This window comes from Scyliorhinus canicula, chromosome 16, assembly GCF_902713615.1.
Source record: "Scyliorhinus canicula chromosome 16, sScyCan1.1, whole genome shotgun sequence".
NCBI classification, from domain to species: Eukaryota; Metazoa; Chordata; class Chondrichthyes; order Carcharhiniformes; family Scyliorhinidae; genus Scyliorhinus; species Scyliorhinus canicula.
Genome location: NC_052161.1, coordinates 143,437,984 through 143,456,048, shown reverse-complemented (window position 1 = coordinate 143,456,048; position 18,065 = coordinate 143,437,984). Strand labels below are relative to the sequence as shown.

At 46.5% G+C, this 18,065-nt stretch overlaps 1 protein-coding gene across 22 annotated transcripts in view; it reads right to left on the bottom strand.

Moving 5' to 3' along the window:
• Positions 1-18,065, bottom strand: part of LOC119979250 (RAP1 GTPase activating protein) — a 705,159-nt gene that overhangs the window by 81,448 nt on the left and 605,646 nt on the right. For all 22 annotated transcript variants that reach the window (XM_038821204.1, XM_038821202.1, XM_038821208.1 and 19 more), the window contains 5 exons: positions 16,644-16,722; positions 11,873-11,926; positions 11,619-11,702; positions 4,869-4,969; positions 3,193-3,322 (listed from right to left, as the gene is read on the bottom strand). In XM_038821204.1, the coding sequence (XP_038677132.1) occupies positions 3,193-3,322; positions 4,869-4,969; positions 11,619-11,702; positions 11,873-11,926; positions 16,644-16,722 (448 nt within the window). The remainder of the gene's footprint in view (positions 1-3,192; positions 3,323-4,868; positions 4,970-11,618; positions 11,703-11,872; positions 11,927-16,643; positions 16,723-18,065) is intronic.

Sequence of the window (18,065 nt, the reverse complement as noted above, 5' to 3'; positions counted from 1 at the left end):
TGTGGGGGTTGGTAAGTAATGGGGGTGGGGAGTGGGGGTGATGAGTCAGGCTTCTATCCCATTAATCAAATGGAAATGGCAAGGGCTGTGGAGCACGTTGAGGCCGGCTGTGGGGGATTGGAGCATTGTAACAGATGCCAAACCTGTTGTTTCCTCGATGCTCCATTCTCCCCAATCGGGAATCCCGGTACCGGCATTGGGCAATGGAGAACCCACCCCTAAATATTCCAATCAGGTAAATTGATCACAAACAAGCTGTTAAGACGACTGCTGCAAATCAATTAACGTTTAACATTTAGACAGTATCAAGTCACCATAGAATACCTAATTAAATATGGACATAGGTGAGGCTACTTCACAGCCACCTGTGGAATTCACACATCTCATTGTTTAAGGATCGGCGGACACACAAAGACTGTGGAGTTTCCAGACTACATGTCACCATGTTTCATATTGGATAAATGGGATGATCAAAACTCAAAGGCCTCTATCAACCTCTCATTGTATTACGATTACTTTGTCCATCCAAACTACATTGGTTTAGTGGACACACGACCAAAACAGGGTTTGAAGTACTGCACGCTTAGTTACCCAGGACCCAAAATATCTATCAGAACCATTACCTATCAGCCTGCGTGGAAGCCCGCTATTTTCTATTACATCTAATAGGTAAAAGTGATAGTCAAAAAATAGCTATTTGGCATCAAGCCCCTGGTCTATTGACCATTGTAAAAACTCACTCATAACCTCAGTTCATTTCAAAACACAGATTCAGCATTTCAAAACATAGCTTCAACAGAACACAGCATTACAGATTAAAAACGACATTCCTATGCAGCTGACAAGATAAAGTAACCCAAGGATAAGGCAAGCTCCATGGCAACAGCATAGAGACCATTTTCCTAAGAAGCAGGTCAGCAAGAAACTGGTTCAAGTTGTATGCTATAAGGAAGTCGAATCGCATTCCATTGCTTATACAAGAATACATTTAAATTAATGTTGCCTATTAATGACAGGCGGCTGAATCAAACTTATTTGATGTTAACCCAAACCAATTAGGATTACATCGGGGTATAGCTAGATGGCTAAAGTCTGATATGATTTGGTATAACCGTGATAGATCGTACGGCCATTTTTTATTCATGGATCAATCTATACTTTGATCTAACTTACTCGCTGTCTCTCTATCTTTCACTTTCCAACTCTGACTCTTGAAGTAAATGCAAACTGTTTTGCCGTAAGCAAGAAAATAATTTCTGTGTTTGAAAGTTGAATTGTCTACGAGATTGCTTCTATTGAGTTTGCTAGCTGGACTTATTAGAGAGTAAGACCTTAAATGATTCTCAATTGTAATCAATAGAGACAAATAAAACGATTCTTATTTGCACCTGAGAAGTGTTAACTCAAATTTCTACTGAGTTTTAGTGTTTGCAAAGTGCCACTAGGTCTGCATGGTACATCTCTACAGTCTGCCAGAGAACAAGACTCAAACTAGCGACAAATGGTCAGACGGCTAAAGTACTTAACCTGCTCCAGTTTCAGATTCACTGAAGGCCAAACCTCCAAGATATTCAACTTCAAGAAGCCTCACAACCTGCTGCAAACCCTTCACTTTACAAGTGCCTCACTTCAACTTTAAATCATCAAATCTATTAAAGAAAACACTGGCCTGGCCCGTGGGAGTCTGGAAATCATAAATCAGAGATGTGATTAACAGTAATCTGTTAAAACTGCACTATCTTTATCTGTACGTGATCTTTGTGTAAGTGTGTGTACGTGGACGTTAACTCAATTATTAAATCTGGAAATGAAAACTAGTCTCAGTAATGGTGACCATGAGACTATCATCGATTGTTGTAAAAACCCATCTGGTTCACTAATGTCCTTTAGGGAAGGTAATCTGCCGTCCTTACCTGGTCTGGCCTACACGTGACTCAGATCCACAGCAATGTGGTAGACTCTTAATTGCCCTCCTCAGAAATGGATGAGTGAGACACTCAGTTCAAACGCCAGTGATGAAATCCCATGAAAGATTTTTTTAAAGACTAGATTGATCCTTGAGTAAAACAACTATTATAAAGTAGTTAATGGGAATCTTACAACCCTTCGCCAGCATTTAGATCAATTTCTTACAGTAATTAGAATTAGGTTAGCTTTGATTTGACCATTAAACATGGTGGGCGGAATTCTCCACTCCCCACGTGGAGTGGGAGAATTGTGGGAGGGCCTCCCGACATTTTTTACGCCCCCCTGGCGCCCCCGCGATTCTCCCCCCCCCCCCCCCCCCCTCTCGGAAAAATCGCCCTTCACGCCCATTTCACCACGGCAGCAACCACATCTGGTCGCTGCATTCGTGAAACGGGCGCCAGATGGTGGATAAAGACGGCACCGCGCATGCGCGGGTTCGCGTCGTCTGCACGCTGATGTCATCCGCGCGTGCGCGGGTTTCTGCGCATGACATCCGCGAAGCACCGTTCGGGCATCATTTCCGGCGGCCGAGGTCGCGGCCGGGAACAACGGGGGCCCGCTCCTAGCCCCCCGGGTGGGGGTGAATTAGGTGCGGGGAGCGAGCCCCGAGGCCGTCGTGAACCTCGGCCGAGTTCACGACGGCCTCCGCGATTTTCGGAGCCGGCGGAGAATTCCGCCCGGTGTTCTTCGATTTTCCTTTTGTCATTTAATCCTCAAACCAGTGCGTTATGATTGGTTATTGCTCCACAGGCGGTACTTGTCCATTTGTCAATCATCTGTAGATGGTTGATCAGTGTCAAACCAGAGACCAGCAGAGCATCGACCCCCCAACTCACAGACCGGGGTCAAAGAGCATCGACCCCCCCCCCCCCCCCGACTCACAGACTGGGGTCAAAGAGCATCGAACCCCGATTCACAGACCGGGGTCAAAGAGCATCGTCCTCCCAACTCACAGACCGGGGTCAAAGAGATCAGTTAACTGTGTACAGATTTGTTAGTGTACCCCAAGAGCTGCTCATGTTGCATGTACATCACCAAGTGATCCACTTCCCCTTTCAACCATCATGACTTTTGGAGATTGGTGGGGAGACAGAACATGGATATATTTCAACGGATTAAATGTCTGCTCAGTACTGTCTACAGAACAGGCCCTGAGCTGGAAGAATGATCACATCCCTTTTCCCTCAAGTTTAACATTCCCAATCCATACAAATATAGACTTACTTGCTGTGCATCACCTTCAGTGTATGGGAGCTTCGTGGAAACATGGAACATTATCTCTTTGCTTCGGAATCTGCAGTAAGTTGACTCTGTCCCCGTTTGGCCATGTGCAACATCAAGGCCTCCTCTAAACCTGGGGAACAAAGGATTTGATTATTGCAACGCACATTCATGAAGTATCTTCAACATAGCAAAATTTTCCAATGCGTCATTCACATGACATTCACTTCTAACATTTTGTAACCTGTTTATCTGGAATGGGTTTGCGTCTCTGCTAAAATGGCAGATAAAACAATGCACTAAGCATTTACCCCCTCCCCCCACCCACTAAATCTCACTCAGGTTAAGATTCCTATAATTAAAATGACAACTAAAAGGTTAAAATATCGGAGCAGCTGGTATAGACTCTGGGCGGGATTCTCTGCTGCCCGATGCCAGCCAACCATGCTCCGCCCCCTCGGAAATTGTGTCATCGCGACTTGTTGGTGCGCCACTGGTCGGCCCACCCTGGAGGCTCCGCCCCCAATGGGCTGAGTTCCCGATGGCGCGGGACGCATGTGCTCACACAAATCGCGAACCCGGGGAGACGGCTGCGGACTGTGACCAGCGCCGTGACATTCGGCCAGGATCCGTGCCCTTGCCCGGACGGGCTTCTGCAAGGGCTGGGGGGATTGGTGGGGGGTGGCCAGGGGGTGGGCTGTGGGGTCGCGGATGGGAGGTTGGGTCCGTGCACGGCTGGCGCCATGTTGTAGGTTGTCAGCCATGCGCATGCGCGGCCCAGCTATTCTTCGCCCGTTTCGGAGCGGGAGGCGGGAGTTCAAGTCGGCGTCAGTGCGAGAACCTCACCAGTACCGGAATTGGTGAGGGGTTCGCAACAATTGTTTTCCATGTAAACTTCCCTCGGATTCTCCGTTCAAGCCGGCACTTGCTTGCAGAAATGGAGAATCCAGCTTCGCTCTTTTTCTGTTTTTAGATCAGATTTACAGCAGCCACAGTATTTTGCTTTTAGTTTAGTACAGACTCGATTTGTTTCCCTCTGGTTTAGAAGCTTTAGCAGTGATATATTTCAGGTGTATAAAGCGATTAAAGGTTTTGGTGTGATTGATGGATTGATAGAGAAATAAAAACGGGGTGAGGTGAACAGAAAGTCCTGAACAGGTAACACCTCAAAATTGTATCCAAATCATTCAGATGTTTTCAGGAACATCTTCGCACAAAGGACAGGGAAAATTTGGAAATCTATTCCAAAAAGTTGTTGAAGCTGTGGAAGGGGTAATTAGAAATTTCAGATCTGAGACTGATACATTTTTGTTAGGTGAGGATATTAGGAGGTCCAGAACCAAGTTGGATAAATGCAGATCGACAGTGAGTCAGAAACCTAATCCTCTGGGTTACAAAATTAACTGAAATCATTCACTATTCCTGGAGTCTCCAACGTAGTCTAATTGTGTCCAGGTGCACACACACACGCAAGCACACACGCACACACACATGCACACACACGCAAACAACACGCGCACACACATGCGCATACACACACACACACATGCGCACACATAGACACACATACACACACACACACGCATACACACACACACACATGCATACACACACACACACGCGCATACACACACACACACACACACTATTGGTCAGCATGGCATCAAAAAAGCACTCACCCTTTGAAATCCTGCAGCTCAACTTTCTCTCCCAACAACTCCAGAAACTCGACAAAGGCAGGGCTTTCTTCATTATTGGTAAATAGTTCTTCCTCGGAAGTCTGTTGGACAAGCAAAAGCAATATTGGCTTTTGCTGCCTTCACATGCTTGGTTACTAGAATTTAATATTTATTGAACCGACCCAAATATTCTAATCTTGGACCTGTGGTTCCCACACTTGTAAAACAATTATAGAATCACCTTTGCATATTTTCTGGTCAACCATTTATCAATTTTTGCACCTGCACTTCTTGGGCTGAAAGAAGTTCAGTCACAGCATAGAAGCTAAGGGCAGGGATGATCCGTCTCATTCTCCTCCAGAGGTCCCCAATATCACAGATGTCAGTCTTCAGCCAATTCGATTCACCCAACATGATATCAAGAAATGGTTGAAGGCACTGGATATTGCAAAGATTCCAGGCCCTGAAAATATCCCGGTAACAGTACTGAAGACTTGTGCTCCAGAACTTGTCATTCCCCATACCCAAGCTGTTCCAGTACAGCTACAACACTGGCATCGACCCGGCAATGTGGAAAATTGCCCGGGTATGACCTGTACACAAAAAGTGGGGAAAACCCAACCCGGCCAATTACTGCCCTATCATAGAAACTGTGGGGATGTTCGCTGATGATTTCACAATGTTCAGCACCATTCCCGTACCAGCCTCCCCGGACAGGCGCCGGAATGTGGCAACTAGGGGCTTTTCACAGTAACTTAATTGAAGCTTACTCATGACAATAAGCGATTTTCATTTCATTTCATTCGCGACTCCTCAGACAAGGAAGCAGACATGTTCAAATGCAGCAAGACCAGGGAAATATCCAGGCTTGGACTGACAAGTGGCAAGTATCATCCGTGCCACACAAATGCCCAAGCAATGACCATCGCCTTCAAGAGAGAATCAAACTATCGCCCCTTGACATTTAACGGCATTACCATCACTGAATCCCCCCTGTTGGGGCGATCATTGACCAGAAACTGAACTGGACTCAGCCATATGAATACTGTGGCTGCAAGAGCAGATTAGAGGCTAGGAATCCTACGGCGAGTAACTCACCTCCTGACTCCCCAAGGCCTGTCCACCATTTACAAGGCACAAGTCAGGAGTGTAATGGAATACTCTCCACTTGCCTGGATGAGCGCAGCTCCAACAATATTCAAGAAGCTTCACACCATCCAGGACAAAGCAGCCCACTTGATTGTCCCCCCTTCCACAAACATTCACTCCCTCGAGCACCAACCAACAGTGGAGCCGTGTGTGCCATCTACAAGATGCACTGCAGTAACTCACCAAGTGTCTTAGGCAGCACCTTCCCAACCCACGACCACTACCATCTAGAAGGACAAGAGCAGCAGGTATATGAGAACACTGCCACCTGGAAGTTCCCCTCCAAGTAACTAATTGTCCTGGAACTCCCTCCCTAACAGCACTGTGGGTGTCCCTACACCACATGGGTCAAGAAGGCAGCTCACCACCACCTTCTCAAGGGCAATTAGGGATGGGCAACAAATGCTGGCCTAGCCAGTGACACCCACATCGCACGTAAATGAAATAAAGGTTATGATAGAGCTGTATAAAATGCCTGTCAGATCACAGCTAGTGTACTGACTGCTGTTCTGGTAGCCACACCAGAGGAAGGGTGTGATTGTACTGGAAAGAGTACAGAGGAGAGGCACCAAGATGCTGCCTGGGGCTGGAGCATTTCAGCTATGAGAGGCTGGTTAGGCTGGGGTTGTTTTCCTTAGAGCAGAGAAGGCTGAGGGGGGACCAGATTGAGGTGTATAAAATCATTCGGGGCATTGATAGGGTGAATGGGAAGGAACCTTTCTACTTGACCCAGGAAGTGTAGAAGATTTTAGTTTAGACGGGCAGCATGGTCGGCACAGGCTTGGAGGGCCGAAGGGCCTGTTCCTGTGCTGTACTTTTCTTTGTTCTTTGTTCTTTAGTAGAGGGGTCAATAACCAGGCTTAAGGTAAAGGGCAGGAGATTTCAGAAGGGACTTGAGGAAAAACCTTTTCACTCAGAGGGTGGATGGAATCTGGAACTCACCGTCTGAAAGGGTGCTAGAGGTGGGAATCCTCACAACATTTAAGAAACATTGAGATGAACATTTCAAATGCCAGAGCAGACAAGGTAACGCATCAAGTGCTGGAAAATGGGATTAGAATAGAGAGTTATTTGATAGACTGCGCAGGTCAGATGGGCTAAAGGGCCTCATTCTGTGCTGTATGACACTATGACTATGACAGATGGATTAGATTTAGATATTGCTGATTCAGCTAAGCAGAGGGGCGGAGCTCCACTGGAGATGTTGTGTAAATTCTGAATTTAACAACCACCAGGAATTTGTTCTCTTATCAACATGGGAAGTATAAAATAATAATAATAGTCGCTTATTGTCACGAGTAGGCTTCAATTAAGTTACTGTGAAAAGCCCCTAGTCACCACATTCCGGCACCTGTTCAGGTAAGTTGGTACAGGAATTGAACCCGCGCTGCTGGCCTCGTTCTGCATTACAAAGCAGCTGTTTGGCCCACTGGGCTAAACCAGCTCTGCTAAAAGTGACCTAGCTTACTTGATATATTTTACTTTAATATATTTTAACTGTAATATTTCAACATTCAAAATTTTTGGAATTTTTGCTTTTGTAACTTTGTAACATTTCAATGTGTGTGTGGCACTTTCCTGAGATGTGTCTAGTTTTAATGCACTCAGACTGGTGATTTCATTATTTGGATTCAGTAATCCTTGCAGCACCAACAACAACTTGCATTTATATAGCACCTTTAACAGGGCAAAATATTCCAAAGGCATCTCATAGAACCATAGGATTGACAGTGCAGACTGAAGCCAATGATGCAGTAACTAGAATTGGGGATGTTCAAGAGGCAGAATCGAAGGTGCACAGAGGGTTGCAGGAATGGAGGAGATTACAGATCGCACAGTAGAAATCGTAACATAAGGGTACAGCTGAGCAATAAACAATTTCTAAGACACAGTCCACACCATGAAATCGGCAATTGCCAACAACAAACTGACATTACAACAGGACAGAATCACGTTTGAGTTTCTCAAAGGACTGTAGAAATGAAAGTGCCTTGTTATATTTACTTCCTACAAAATACAATCAATGTTGTCGGTTAATAATGAAGTGAATCAGAATTATTACATGTTTCCTATTGAGGAAATGTTGGATACACTTTGTTAAATCACAAATAAAATAGACTATTCTCTCTTCTTTAAAATAGGTGTGACATTGCGTCTACAAGCGGCTGCACAATAACTGGCATTGTACAGGATGTCATACTGATTAATAATACCCAATGAACAATTCTATTTTGTGGATTTCAATTATATTTTAATTAAACTCTCAAGTGTACACTTTCATTGATGAGTGCGTTTGTGTTGAAACAAATGAAATATTCATATCAAATGGTGAGATCTTCACTGCCACCCAAGAAGGTTAGCAAAGGGTTGCTGGGCAAGGAGAAAAGTGCATTCAAGTGGCACAAAATCAATTATTTTGATGCTGATGTACCATTTATAATACATTGGAGCTGTGCAAAAATCAAATTGAAAAAGGAAATATGCAACACTATTTGTGGAAATATGCAACACGAGGCTAATTCCAGATTTGAGGGGGATGGTTTACGAGGAGAGGTTGAGTAGACTGGGACTGTACTCATTGGAATTTAGAAGGATGAGGGGGGATCTTATAGAAATATGTAAAATTATGAAGAGAATAGTTAGGATAGATGCGGGCAGATTGTTTCCACTGGCGGGTGAAAGCAGAACTAGGGGGCATAGCCTCAAAATAAGAGGTAGATTTAGGACTGAATTTAGGAGGAACTTCTTCACCCAAACGGTTGTGAATCTATGGAATTCCTTGCCCAGTGAAGCAGTTGAGGCTCCTTCATGAAATGTTTTTAAGATAAAGATAGATAGTTTTTTGAAGAATAAAGGGATTAAGGGTTATGGTGTTCGGGCCGGAAAGTGGAGCTGAGTCCACAAAAGATCAGCCATGATCTAATTGAATGGCGGAGCAGGCTCGAGGGGCCAGATGGCCTACTCCTGCTCCTAGTTCTTATGTTCTTGTGTTCTAACACGACTGGATCACTTTGTTCGCCTACTTTTTAAAATGTAATGAGGACCTTCAATTCCAACAAATACTTATTATGCAAAAGACCAGATTGCTACAGTATAAATATTCACTCCTCCCACTTTAGTTAACAATAATTGGAGTTCTGGGGTTCTGAACTGGTTATAATTGGCCAGTTTGAGTCAATTTTTAAACACTCCTGTTGTGGATTAAATGATGCTCTAAGTGTTCACTCATCTACTCGGATAGACTACAGATTCCTGCTCTGGTGATAGTTTCCTCACTGCATTGGCCATGGTAGAAACTTTTTATTTTTGGGGTTCAGTGGGCAGATGATCAATAAAATGCCAGTCGCCCTTCTTGAATCAAATTCCACAAAACTGCAAAAATCAAATTTGTTACACTGGCCACAGTGCCCCCCCCCCCCCCCCCCCCCCCCCCCCCAAGTCTGCGGGCGGGATTCTCCTGTACCCGGCGGGGCGGGGGGTCCCGGCAGGATGGAGTGGCGTGAACCACTCCGGCAACGGCCCGCACCAAAGGTGCAGAATCCTCCGCACCTTCAGGGGCGAGGCCGGGGCCAGAGTGGTTTGCGCCCCGCTGGCCGGCGCGGGAGCGTCAGCGGCTGCTAACGTCATCCCCGCGCATGCGCAGGGGGTGTTCACATACGCGTCGGCCGGCACGTAGGAAAAGAGTGCCCCTACGGCACTGGCCCGCCCACAGATCAGTGGGCCCCGATCGTAGGACAGGCCACCATCGGGGCACCACCTGAGGCCAGATCGCCCAGCGCCTCCCCCAGGACCCCAGAGCCCGCCCACGCCGCCAGGTCCCGCCGGTAAGTGACCTAGTCTAATTTATGCCGGCGGGTCTGGCAAAGAACGGGCGGGACTTCAGCCCATCGCGGGATGGAGAATCGCCGGGGGTGCCGCTGTGAGCGGCCGCCGACCGGCGCGATTCCCGCCCCCGCCAAATCTCCGGTGCCCGAGAACTCGGCGGCCGGCGGGGGCGGGATTCACACCGCCCCCCCGGCAATTCTCCGACCCAGCATGGGGGGTCGGAATATCCCGCCCATCTCCCAACTCTACAATTTTTTCAATCGCTAAAATACAGAAGGCAAATCAAACCTACACTGACGGTCTGAAAGAGCACCTTACCCAGGCCCACTCACCCACAACCCCACCCAACCTTTAGTCACTAAGAGGGAATTTAACATGGCCAATCCACCCAACCTACACATCTCTGGACTGTGGGAAGAAACCGGAGGACCCGGAAGAAACCCACGCAGACACATGGAGAACGTTCAAACGCCGCACAGTCATCCGAGGTCGGAATCAAACCCGAATCCCTAGCGCTGAGACAGCAGTGCTAACCACTGTGCCACTGTTCCACCAATGTTCCAGGGAAGGACAAAGAAAACACTTCACAGACACTCTGAAGCTCTCCTTTAAGTGTGGCAGCATTGACATCGATGACCGGGAGGAGTTTGCCACCAAACATTCAACATGGTGACAAATTGCCCATCAAGCTGCATCATGTAGCAAATCCCAATGCCTAAATGATGAGCAGAACGGTGGTGAACAGTAAAGAAAAGGAAGAAATTCCTGCACACCAGATCCCAGATGTCCTGCTCCATGGACCCGGAATCTGTGGGTCGAGAATCAGCTCGTTCAGTCCTGCGAAGATCCATGAGTAAGACTCCGGAACCCCAAGTAAACATCATCCTCGACACGAGGGGGAGCCAAAAACAAAGTAGACAGTGAAAAGCTCAAAGGTAAGGTTGGGGACTTTAATTAAAGATAGCAGAGGGTTCCTTCATGATGCAGTGACAGACTGCCAGAACACCCTGATCATAGTGGTCCCATTTCCCAGAGGAAGAATCAGCTGGATTATCACCTGGGGATTCCGAGTATTGCAACCATCAAATAGTCATCCTCACAGATGAAGAAAACACTGACAAGAGATCTCCCTTTGACTGAGACGAAGAGTATTTCTTTCTTTCAAAGGGTCGTTAGTTTGTGGAATTCTGTTCCTCAGAGAGCAGTGGAGGCTGAGTCATTGAATTTGTTCAAGGCCGGGTTAGACAGATCTTTCATAGACAAGAGAGTCGAGGGTTATGGGGGACAGACAGCAAAGTGGAGAGGAGACACCATCAGGTCAGCTCTGATCTTACTGAATAGCGGAGCCGGCTCGAATGGGCGAATGGCCTTCGCCTGTTCCCACGTCCCAGGTTCCTCTGTATGGCTGGTGGAGGGGAATAGAACTTTGTGCAAGTCAAGAGAGGGGCAGCTGAGTTTGGGATAGCATTAAGGTCATGGAAAGTAGAATGGGGAGACCAGCCAGGAGTATGTTGGAATAGGCAGGTCTAGATGTGACAACCTGAACGGAAGATCCATTTGTTCAGTAAGAATAAGTAACTTGCATTTATATAGCATCTTCCACTACCTCAGTGTGACCCAGCACTTCACTGCCAGTGAAACATTTTCTGAATTTTCAAATTGCTGCAGTGTTGGAAACTTGTTCATAGCAAGTTCCCACAAACAATAATAAATGGACAACTCAAACACACATCCCATTAACAGTATGGGGACCTGGCAATGGTGGCAACAACTCACCTGACCAAACTTCTGATAAATAACCCCAAACTTGAAATGATTGCTGATCACATGCTCGTCAAATGTCACAATTAGCCGTGAGGCCTGAAAGAGATAGAAAAAGCATAACACAGCCTCTTCAAAGCAAAGCACTCATTTACATCAGCAACACTCCCTCAAGCATTTTGTAATTAACATTCACAGTGAGAGCGACAGAAATGAGATGATGAAAGGTAGAGAAATGAAAGGAATTGGGAACTGTAGCTGACACCTACCTTAGGATATAAAACTGGGTAGAAACGATCCACATTTACTTCTTCACAAACCAGCTGCAAATAGAGGAACAAAAGATTATTTTACGCGTTTCGTTCAGTGATCAGCAACAGCAGGAACCCTCCTGCAGTGAGAATTATTGAACTATGTGCCAGATCTCCCAAGTAGTCCGAGATCTGGAGTTTGTTTTCTCATTTTCACTCTCCAATGGGAGATGTTGGAATCTCTGCTCATTCTCCGGCAGGTTTAATTTCCTGTGGCCCCCCCTCAGGTTCAACAAACTCCTTTAGTCCCGCTCCACTTGGGAAGCCAGCCCAGACCAATGAGGAAGAAGGAGTTTGACAAATGTTCAAAGAGGAAAATTAATGAGAATAAAATACGACAAGGCAAAGACGGAGAGGCTGGCTCCAGAGGCTGCCATTCCCCAGCTCGGCTGTACCTGAAGGGAGCTACAGCGTGAGGTGGGCAAGGTCAGACGCACACTCAGCTGTACTTGGCTGTACCTGAAGGGTGCTACAACCTGAGGTGGGCAAGGTTAGACACACACTGAGTTTGCCTGGTTGCATTTCCTGCAGGGGTGAGATAGGGAGAGGTGGGGAGTGGTTGGAAGGTGAGAGGAGGGCAGAGAGAGAAAGGGGCAAGCTACTACAAGAGTGAAACAAGAGATAAGTCAGTGATGATATTTAACAGATGGAGTTGCTATTCATTAGGCAACTTCAATCTCAAGCCATCTCATTCTTTGGATGAATATTTGAAATGCATTCATGAGATTTGATAGAAATGACTTGGTTTCTTTTATAATGAAATCAGAAAGTGTGGAAAAAAAACTCTGCGGCAGCATCTGTGGAGAGAAATTCATGTTTTGCGCCTTCTCCAGAGGTGAAAAGAGATAGAAACGCGATGGGTTTTATGCTGTTGTAAAAAGGGGGAGGATTGGGTGGAAGAAAAAGGGAAGGTCAGGGGTAGGTAAAAGGGTGGGAGAGATTAAATGACAAAGATGTCGTGGAAGAGGAGACAATAGGAGTGGTAATGGTTAGGAACATAGAAATTAGGAGCAGAAGTGCGGAATTCAGCCCTTTGAACCTGTTCCGCCATTCAATCAGATCATGGCTAATCTCTTCCTGCTCTCAAATCTACCTCCTTACCTGGTCCCTCCTACCCTTTTTAAAAAATAAGAAATATATCTATCTCCTTATTGAAACCTTTAATGACTCGGATTCCATTGCACTATGGGGCAGTGAGTTCCACTAATTCACCATCCTCTGCGAGAAGTAGTTCCTCCTCATCCCAGTTCGAAATCTACCGTCTCTCAATCTGTAACCATGACCTCGCATTCTGGTTGCAATAAAGAAACAAATCATAGGTTCAGAGTAAGTGTCAATAGCAGAATAAATGGCAGCTGTCTAAAAGCAAAAAACAAGATGCCCTTAGCAAAACAAAACAAAAGTGGAGGCCAAAGTTCATGGTCTGAGGTTGTTGAAGTCAATGTTGACTCCAGAAGACCCACTCAAACCGGTTTCTCTCTGAACTTGCTGCACTCTGTTCCCTCACTTGCATCCTGACAGGGGGGGGTGGGGGGGGGGGGGGGGAGGGGGGGGGGAGACACGGGAGTGTTATCGTTCTCTGGCTTAGTGACCTCTATCCCACAGAGGCTGAGTGCCAACTCTCAGACACTTCCTCAAACCTCCCCCTGCATCATGACCCCACCATTGAACATCAAGTTATTGTTTCTAGGACTGTCACTGATCTCATCTCCTGTGAACCTCTTCCTTCCACAGCCTCCAACTTTATAGTCTCCCAATGATGGACACCCGTCTTTCACCACCTTCCAAAATACACAACTAGGACTGCCCTGGTAGACCCATCCTTTCTGCATGTTCCTGCCCCACTGAACTCATCTCTTCCCATCTTGACTCTATTCTCTTTCCCCTGGTCCAGTCCCATCCTCCGACACTCCAAATCACATCAGGAATTTCCAGTTTCCTGACCTTAAGAGGTCCAATCCCTCTACACCTCCAACCCTCCCCCAGGATAGTCTGTGGGATTTGCTCTCTCTGTCTCTCTCTCTTTCAATATTACTGAAAATCCTATTCTGTCTTCAGAAAACCAAGGGTAAGAACTTAAAAGTGGAAATTTCTAAAACTTTACAGGCTCATCTAATAATAGTTCAAATATATTTCTTAAGATTCCGCTGTTTGTTTTTTGAAGAATGGGGTAAGATGACATTTGAACTAATTAAATAACTCCCATCAGCAATAAAGTTTCTGCTCTTCAGAATAAGCTTTGGAATGTTTGCTACACAATTCCTGTGGGCTTGCTTCAGCAGGAGAAAAGCTGGAATTATGACATTTCTTCTGGCACCCAGTCGAAGGCTGAATCAATTTCAAGTATACTATATATTTGGCTGAGAGCGAAAACATTTTTTAACAAAGGAAAATATGGAGAACAACCAATCTTCCAAGATTAACACAAGAATGTAACAGCGGTTTACCATTTCCTTCCGGAATATTGTGAGAAAGCTCAGTACAAATAAAGGCAAGCTTCATAAAAACAGGTAGAGACAAGTCCCCTTTGATCTCTTTAATCTAGAATTGGAACTGGTACTAATGCCACACACCTCTGGGAAGAGTTTTTTCCCATTCATTTGTGGGATGTGGGTGTTGCTGGTCAGGCCAGCATTTATTACCCATCACTAATTGTCCTTCAGAAGGTGGTGGTGAGCTACCTTCTCAAACCACTGCAGTCCATGTGACGTAGGTACACCCACAGTGCTGGTAGGGAGGGAGTTCCAGGATGTTGCTCCAGTGACAGTGAAGGAACAGCAATATATTTCCAAGTCAGGGTGGTGAGTGACTTGGAGGGAAACCTCCAGGTGGTGGGGTTCCCAGGTATCTGCTGCCCTTGTCCTTCTCGATGGTCGTGTACATGGATTTGGAAGTTGCTGTTTCAGAAGCCCTGATGAGTTCATACAATGTATCTCGTAGATGCACACTGCAGCTACTGTGTGCCAGTGGTGGAGAGAGTTATGTTGGTGGATGGAGTGTCAATTAAGCGGGGCTGCTTTGTCCTGGATAGTGTTGAGCTTCTTGAGTGTTGTTGGAGCTGCACTCATCCAGGCAAGTGGAGAGCATTCCATTACATTCCTGACTTGTGCCTTGTAGATGGTGGACAGGCTTTGGGGAGTCAGGAGGGGAGTTACTTGCTCCAGGATTCTTAGCCTCTGATCTGCTCTGGTAGCCACAGTATTTACATGGTTCGTCCAGTTCAGTTTCTTTTTATTTTTTATTTTTTAAAATTTAGAGTACCCAATTAACTTTTTCCAATTAAGGGGCAATTTAGTGTGGCCAATTGACCTACCCTGCACATCTTTGGGTTGTGGGGGCAAAACCCACACAAGCACGAGGAGAATGTACAAACCCCAGATGGACAGTGACCCAGAGCCGGGACCAAACCTGAGACCTCGGCACCATGAGGCAACAGTGCTAATCCACTGTGCCACCGTGCTGCCCCCAGTTCAGTTTCGGATCAATGGTAACCTCAGGATGTTGATCGTGGGAGATTCAGCGATGGTGATTCCACTGAATGTCAAAGGACAATAGTTAGATTCTCTTTTGTTGAAGATGGTCATTGCCTGGCACTTGTATGGTGTGAATGTTATTTACCACTGGCCATCCCAAGCCTGTTTGTGATGCAGATTTTGCTGGATATGGACACAGATTGGACGAGACATGAATGGTGCTGAACATGGTGCAATCATCGATGAACATCTCCACTTCTGAGCTTACGATGGAAGGAGTGCCACTGATGAAGCAGCTGAAGGGGCTGTACCGAGGACCCAGGGAAACTCCCTCCTGACTGTATACCACTGTGCCACCACCTCTGCTGACTCTGTCTTGCTAGTGGGGCAGGACATATCCAGGGATGGTGATGACGATGCCTGGATCATCATCAGTAAAGTATGATTCCATGTGGAAGCTGTTGCTTGACTAGTCTGTAAGAAAGCTCTCCCAGCCGTTTTCAGGGTTGACAGGGCTGGGTTTGCCGGTGTCGTTTCTGGTGCCTCGGTTGATGCTGCGTGGTCCGTACGGTTTCATTCCTTTCAGACCGTTTTGTGGTTTGATACAATTGAGAGGCTTGCTGGACAATTTCAGAGCACAGTGAAGAGCCAATCACACTGCTGGAATCGTATGTAAAGCCAGAACAGGTAAAGACGGCAAATAGTGAACCAGATGGGTTTTTACATCAATTAACAATGTTTCGTGGTCACCTTTTCATTCCAGACATTCATTAAATTTCACCATATGCCGTGGTGCGATTTGAACCCAGGTCCCTATAGCATTACGGTGTTACTCTGGATTGTGAGGATAATGACAACAGCCCCCCCGTCCGGCCCCATTTGGAAGAATGGATTTATAAACTGATTGTGTAAAAACTGGGTAAAGGATGGAGATCTAAGCAATCAATGTCTGTCCACCATTTACAGGGAAGCAGCCAGGGATGTGTTGGAAAACTCTCAACCTGCCTGGACGAGTGCAGCTCCAACAACTCTCAATTTCTGCATCGTACCAACTTGGCCCTGGTGACTTTTTAAGGAGGAGCCTCACTTTAAATGATCACGGCCACGGCTCTGAGGTTTACCAGTTCCTAAACGGCAGCCATTTTGAGGACAGCAAACTGATATTGTTTATTATCGACAGTGTTTCCACCCATCAAAACATTTACCTGGGAGATACATGATTATGTCTAAAGAAAGACAAAAGAGTATTTACTCACCTTTGCCATTTGAATCACATTAGGAAATTCAGTCAGACAAGATATGGGAATCACATCCTGATAGGTTTTGTATTTGGTTCTGTGGAGAAAATATTAAAATAAATAAAAATAAACACAGCATGATTAATATCATTCCCTTTATGTTTCCAAACGAAGGAGATCTATTTTGCCAAACACTTTTTGACTAAGGTTTGAAGCAAAAAAAATGAATGTGCTCATTATAAAATTATTTATGGCATTTTCTAAAATCAATAATTGGCTTGAAATCAGTTCAAGTGTTAAATGAAAAATGAAATGAAAATCGCTTATTGTCACGAGTAGGCTTCAATGAAGTTACTGTGAAAAGCCCCTAGTCGCCACATTCCGGCGCCTGTTCGGGGATGCTGGTACGGGAAATGTATGAAGAATAAGGCAAGAACCATTGTAAAAGGTTGGACAGCCTGATGTGGGTGGCTATTTTAAAGCTGTACCGAGTTCCAATGATGAGTAAAGCCCATGACACTGATTATCAATCATTGAACTCCTTAGATTCATAGCAGTTGGAGCCAACACTATTTTCCCACTAAACACAGGAAGGTAAATGGCTGGAAACTTTCCAAACATCAGAAATTCTAACAATGAAGGCATTTCACTGCATAGAAGAACACCAGCACTAAGGCACAAAGTGACCCCAGCATTCCCGGTCTTTGACCCCAGCATTCCCGGTCAGTGACCCCAGCTTTCCCAGTCAGTGACCCCAAAGTGACCCCAGCATTCCCGGTCAGTGACCCCAGAGTGAGCCCAGCATTCCCGGTCAGTGACCCCAGCATTCCCGGTCAGTGACCCCAGAGTGAGCCCAGCATTCCCGGTCAGTGACCCCAGAGTGAGCCCAGCATTCCCGGTCAGTGACCCCTGCATTCCCGGTCTTTGATCCCAGAATTCCCGGTCAGTGACCCCAGCTTTCCCGGTCAGTGACATCAGCTTTCCCGGTCAGTAACCCCAGCTTTCCCGGTCAGAGTGACCCCAGCATTCCCGGTCAGTGACCCCAGCATTCCCGGTTAGTGACCCCAGCATTCCCGGTCAGAGTGACCCCAGCATTCCCGGTCAGTGAGCCCAGCATTCCCGGTCAGAGTGACCCCAGCATTCCCGGTGAGTGACCCCAGCATTCCCGGTCAGAGTGACCCCAGCATTCCCGGTCAGTGACCCCAGCATTCCCGGTCAGAGTGACCCCAGCATTCCCAGTCAGTGACCCCAGCATTTCCGGTCAGTGACCCCAGAGTGACCCCAGCATTCCCGGTCAGTGACCGCAGAGTGAGCCCAGCATTCCCGGTCAGACTGACCCCAGCTTTCCCGGTCAGTGACCCCAGAATTCCCGATCAGTGACTCCAGCATTCCCGGTCAGTGATCCCAGCATTCCCGGTCAGAGTGACACCAGCACTCCCG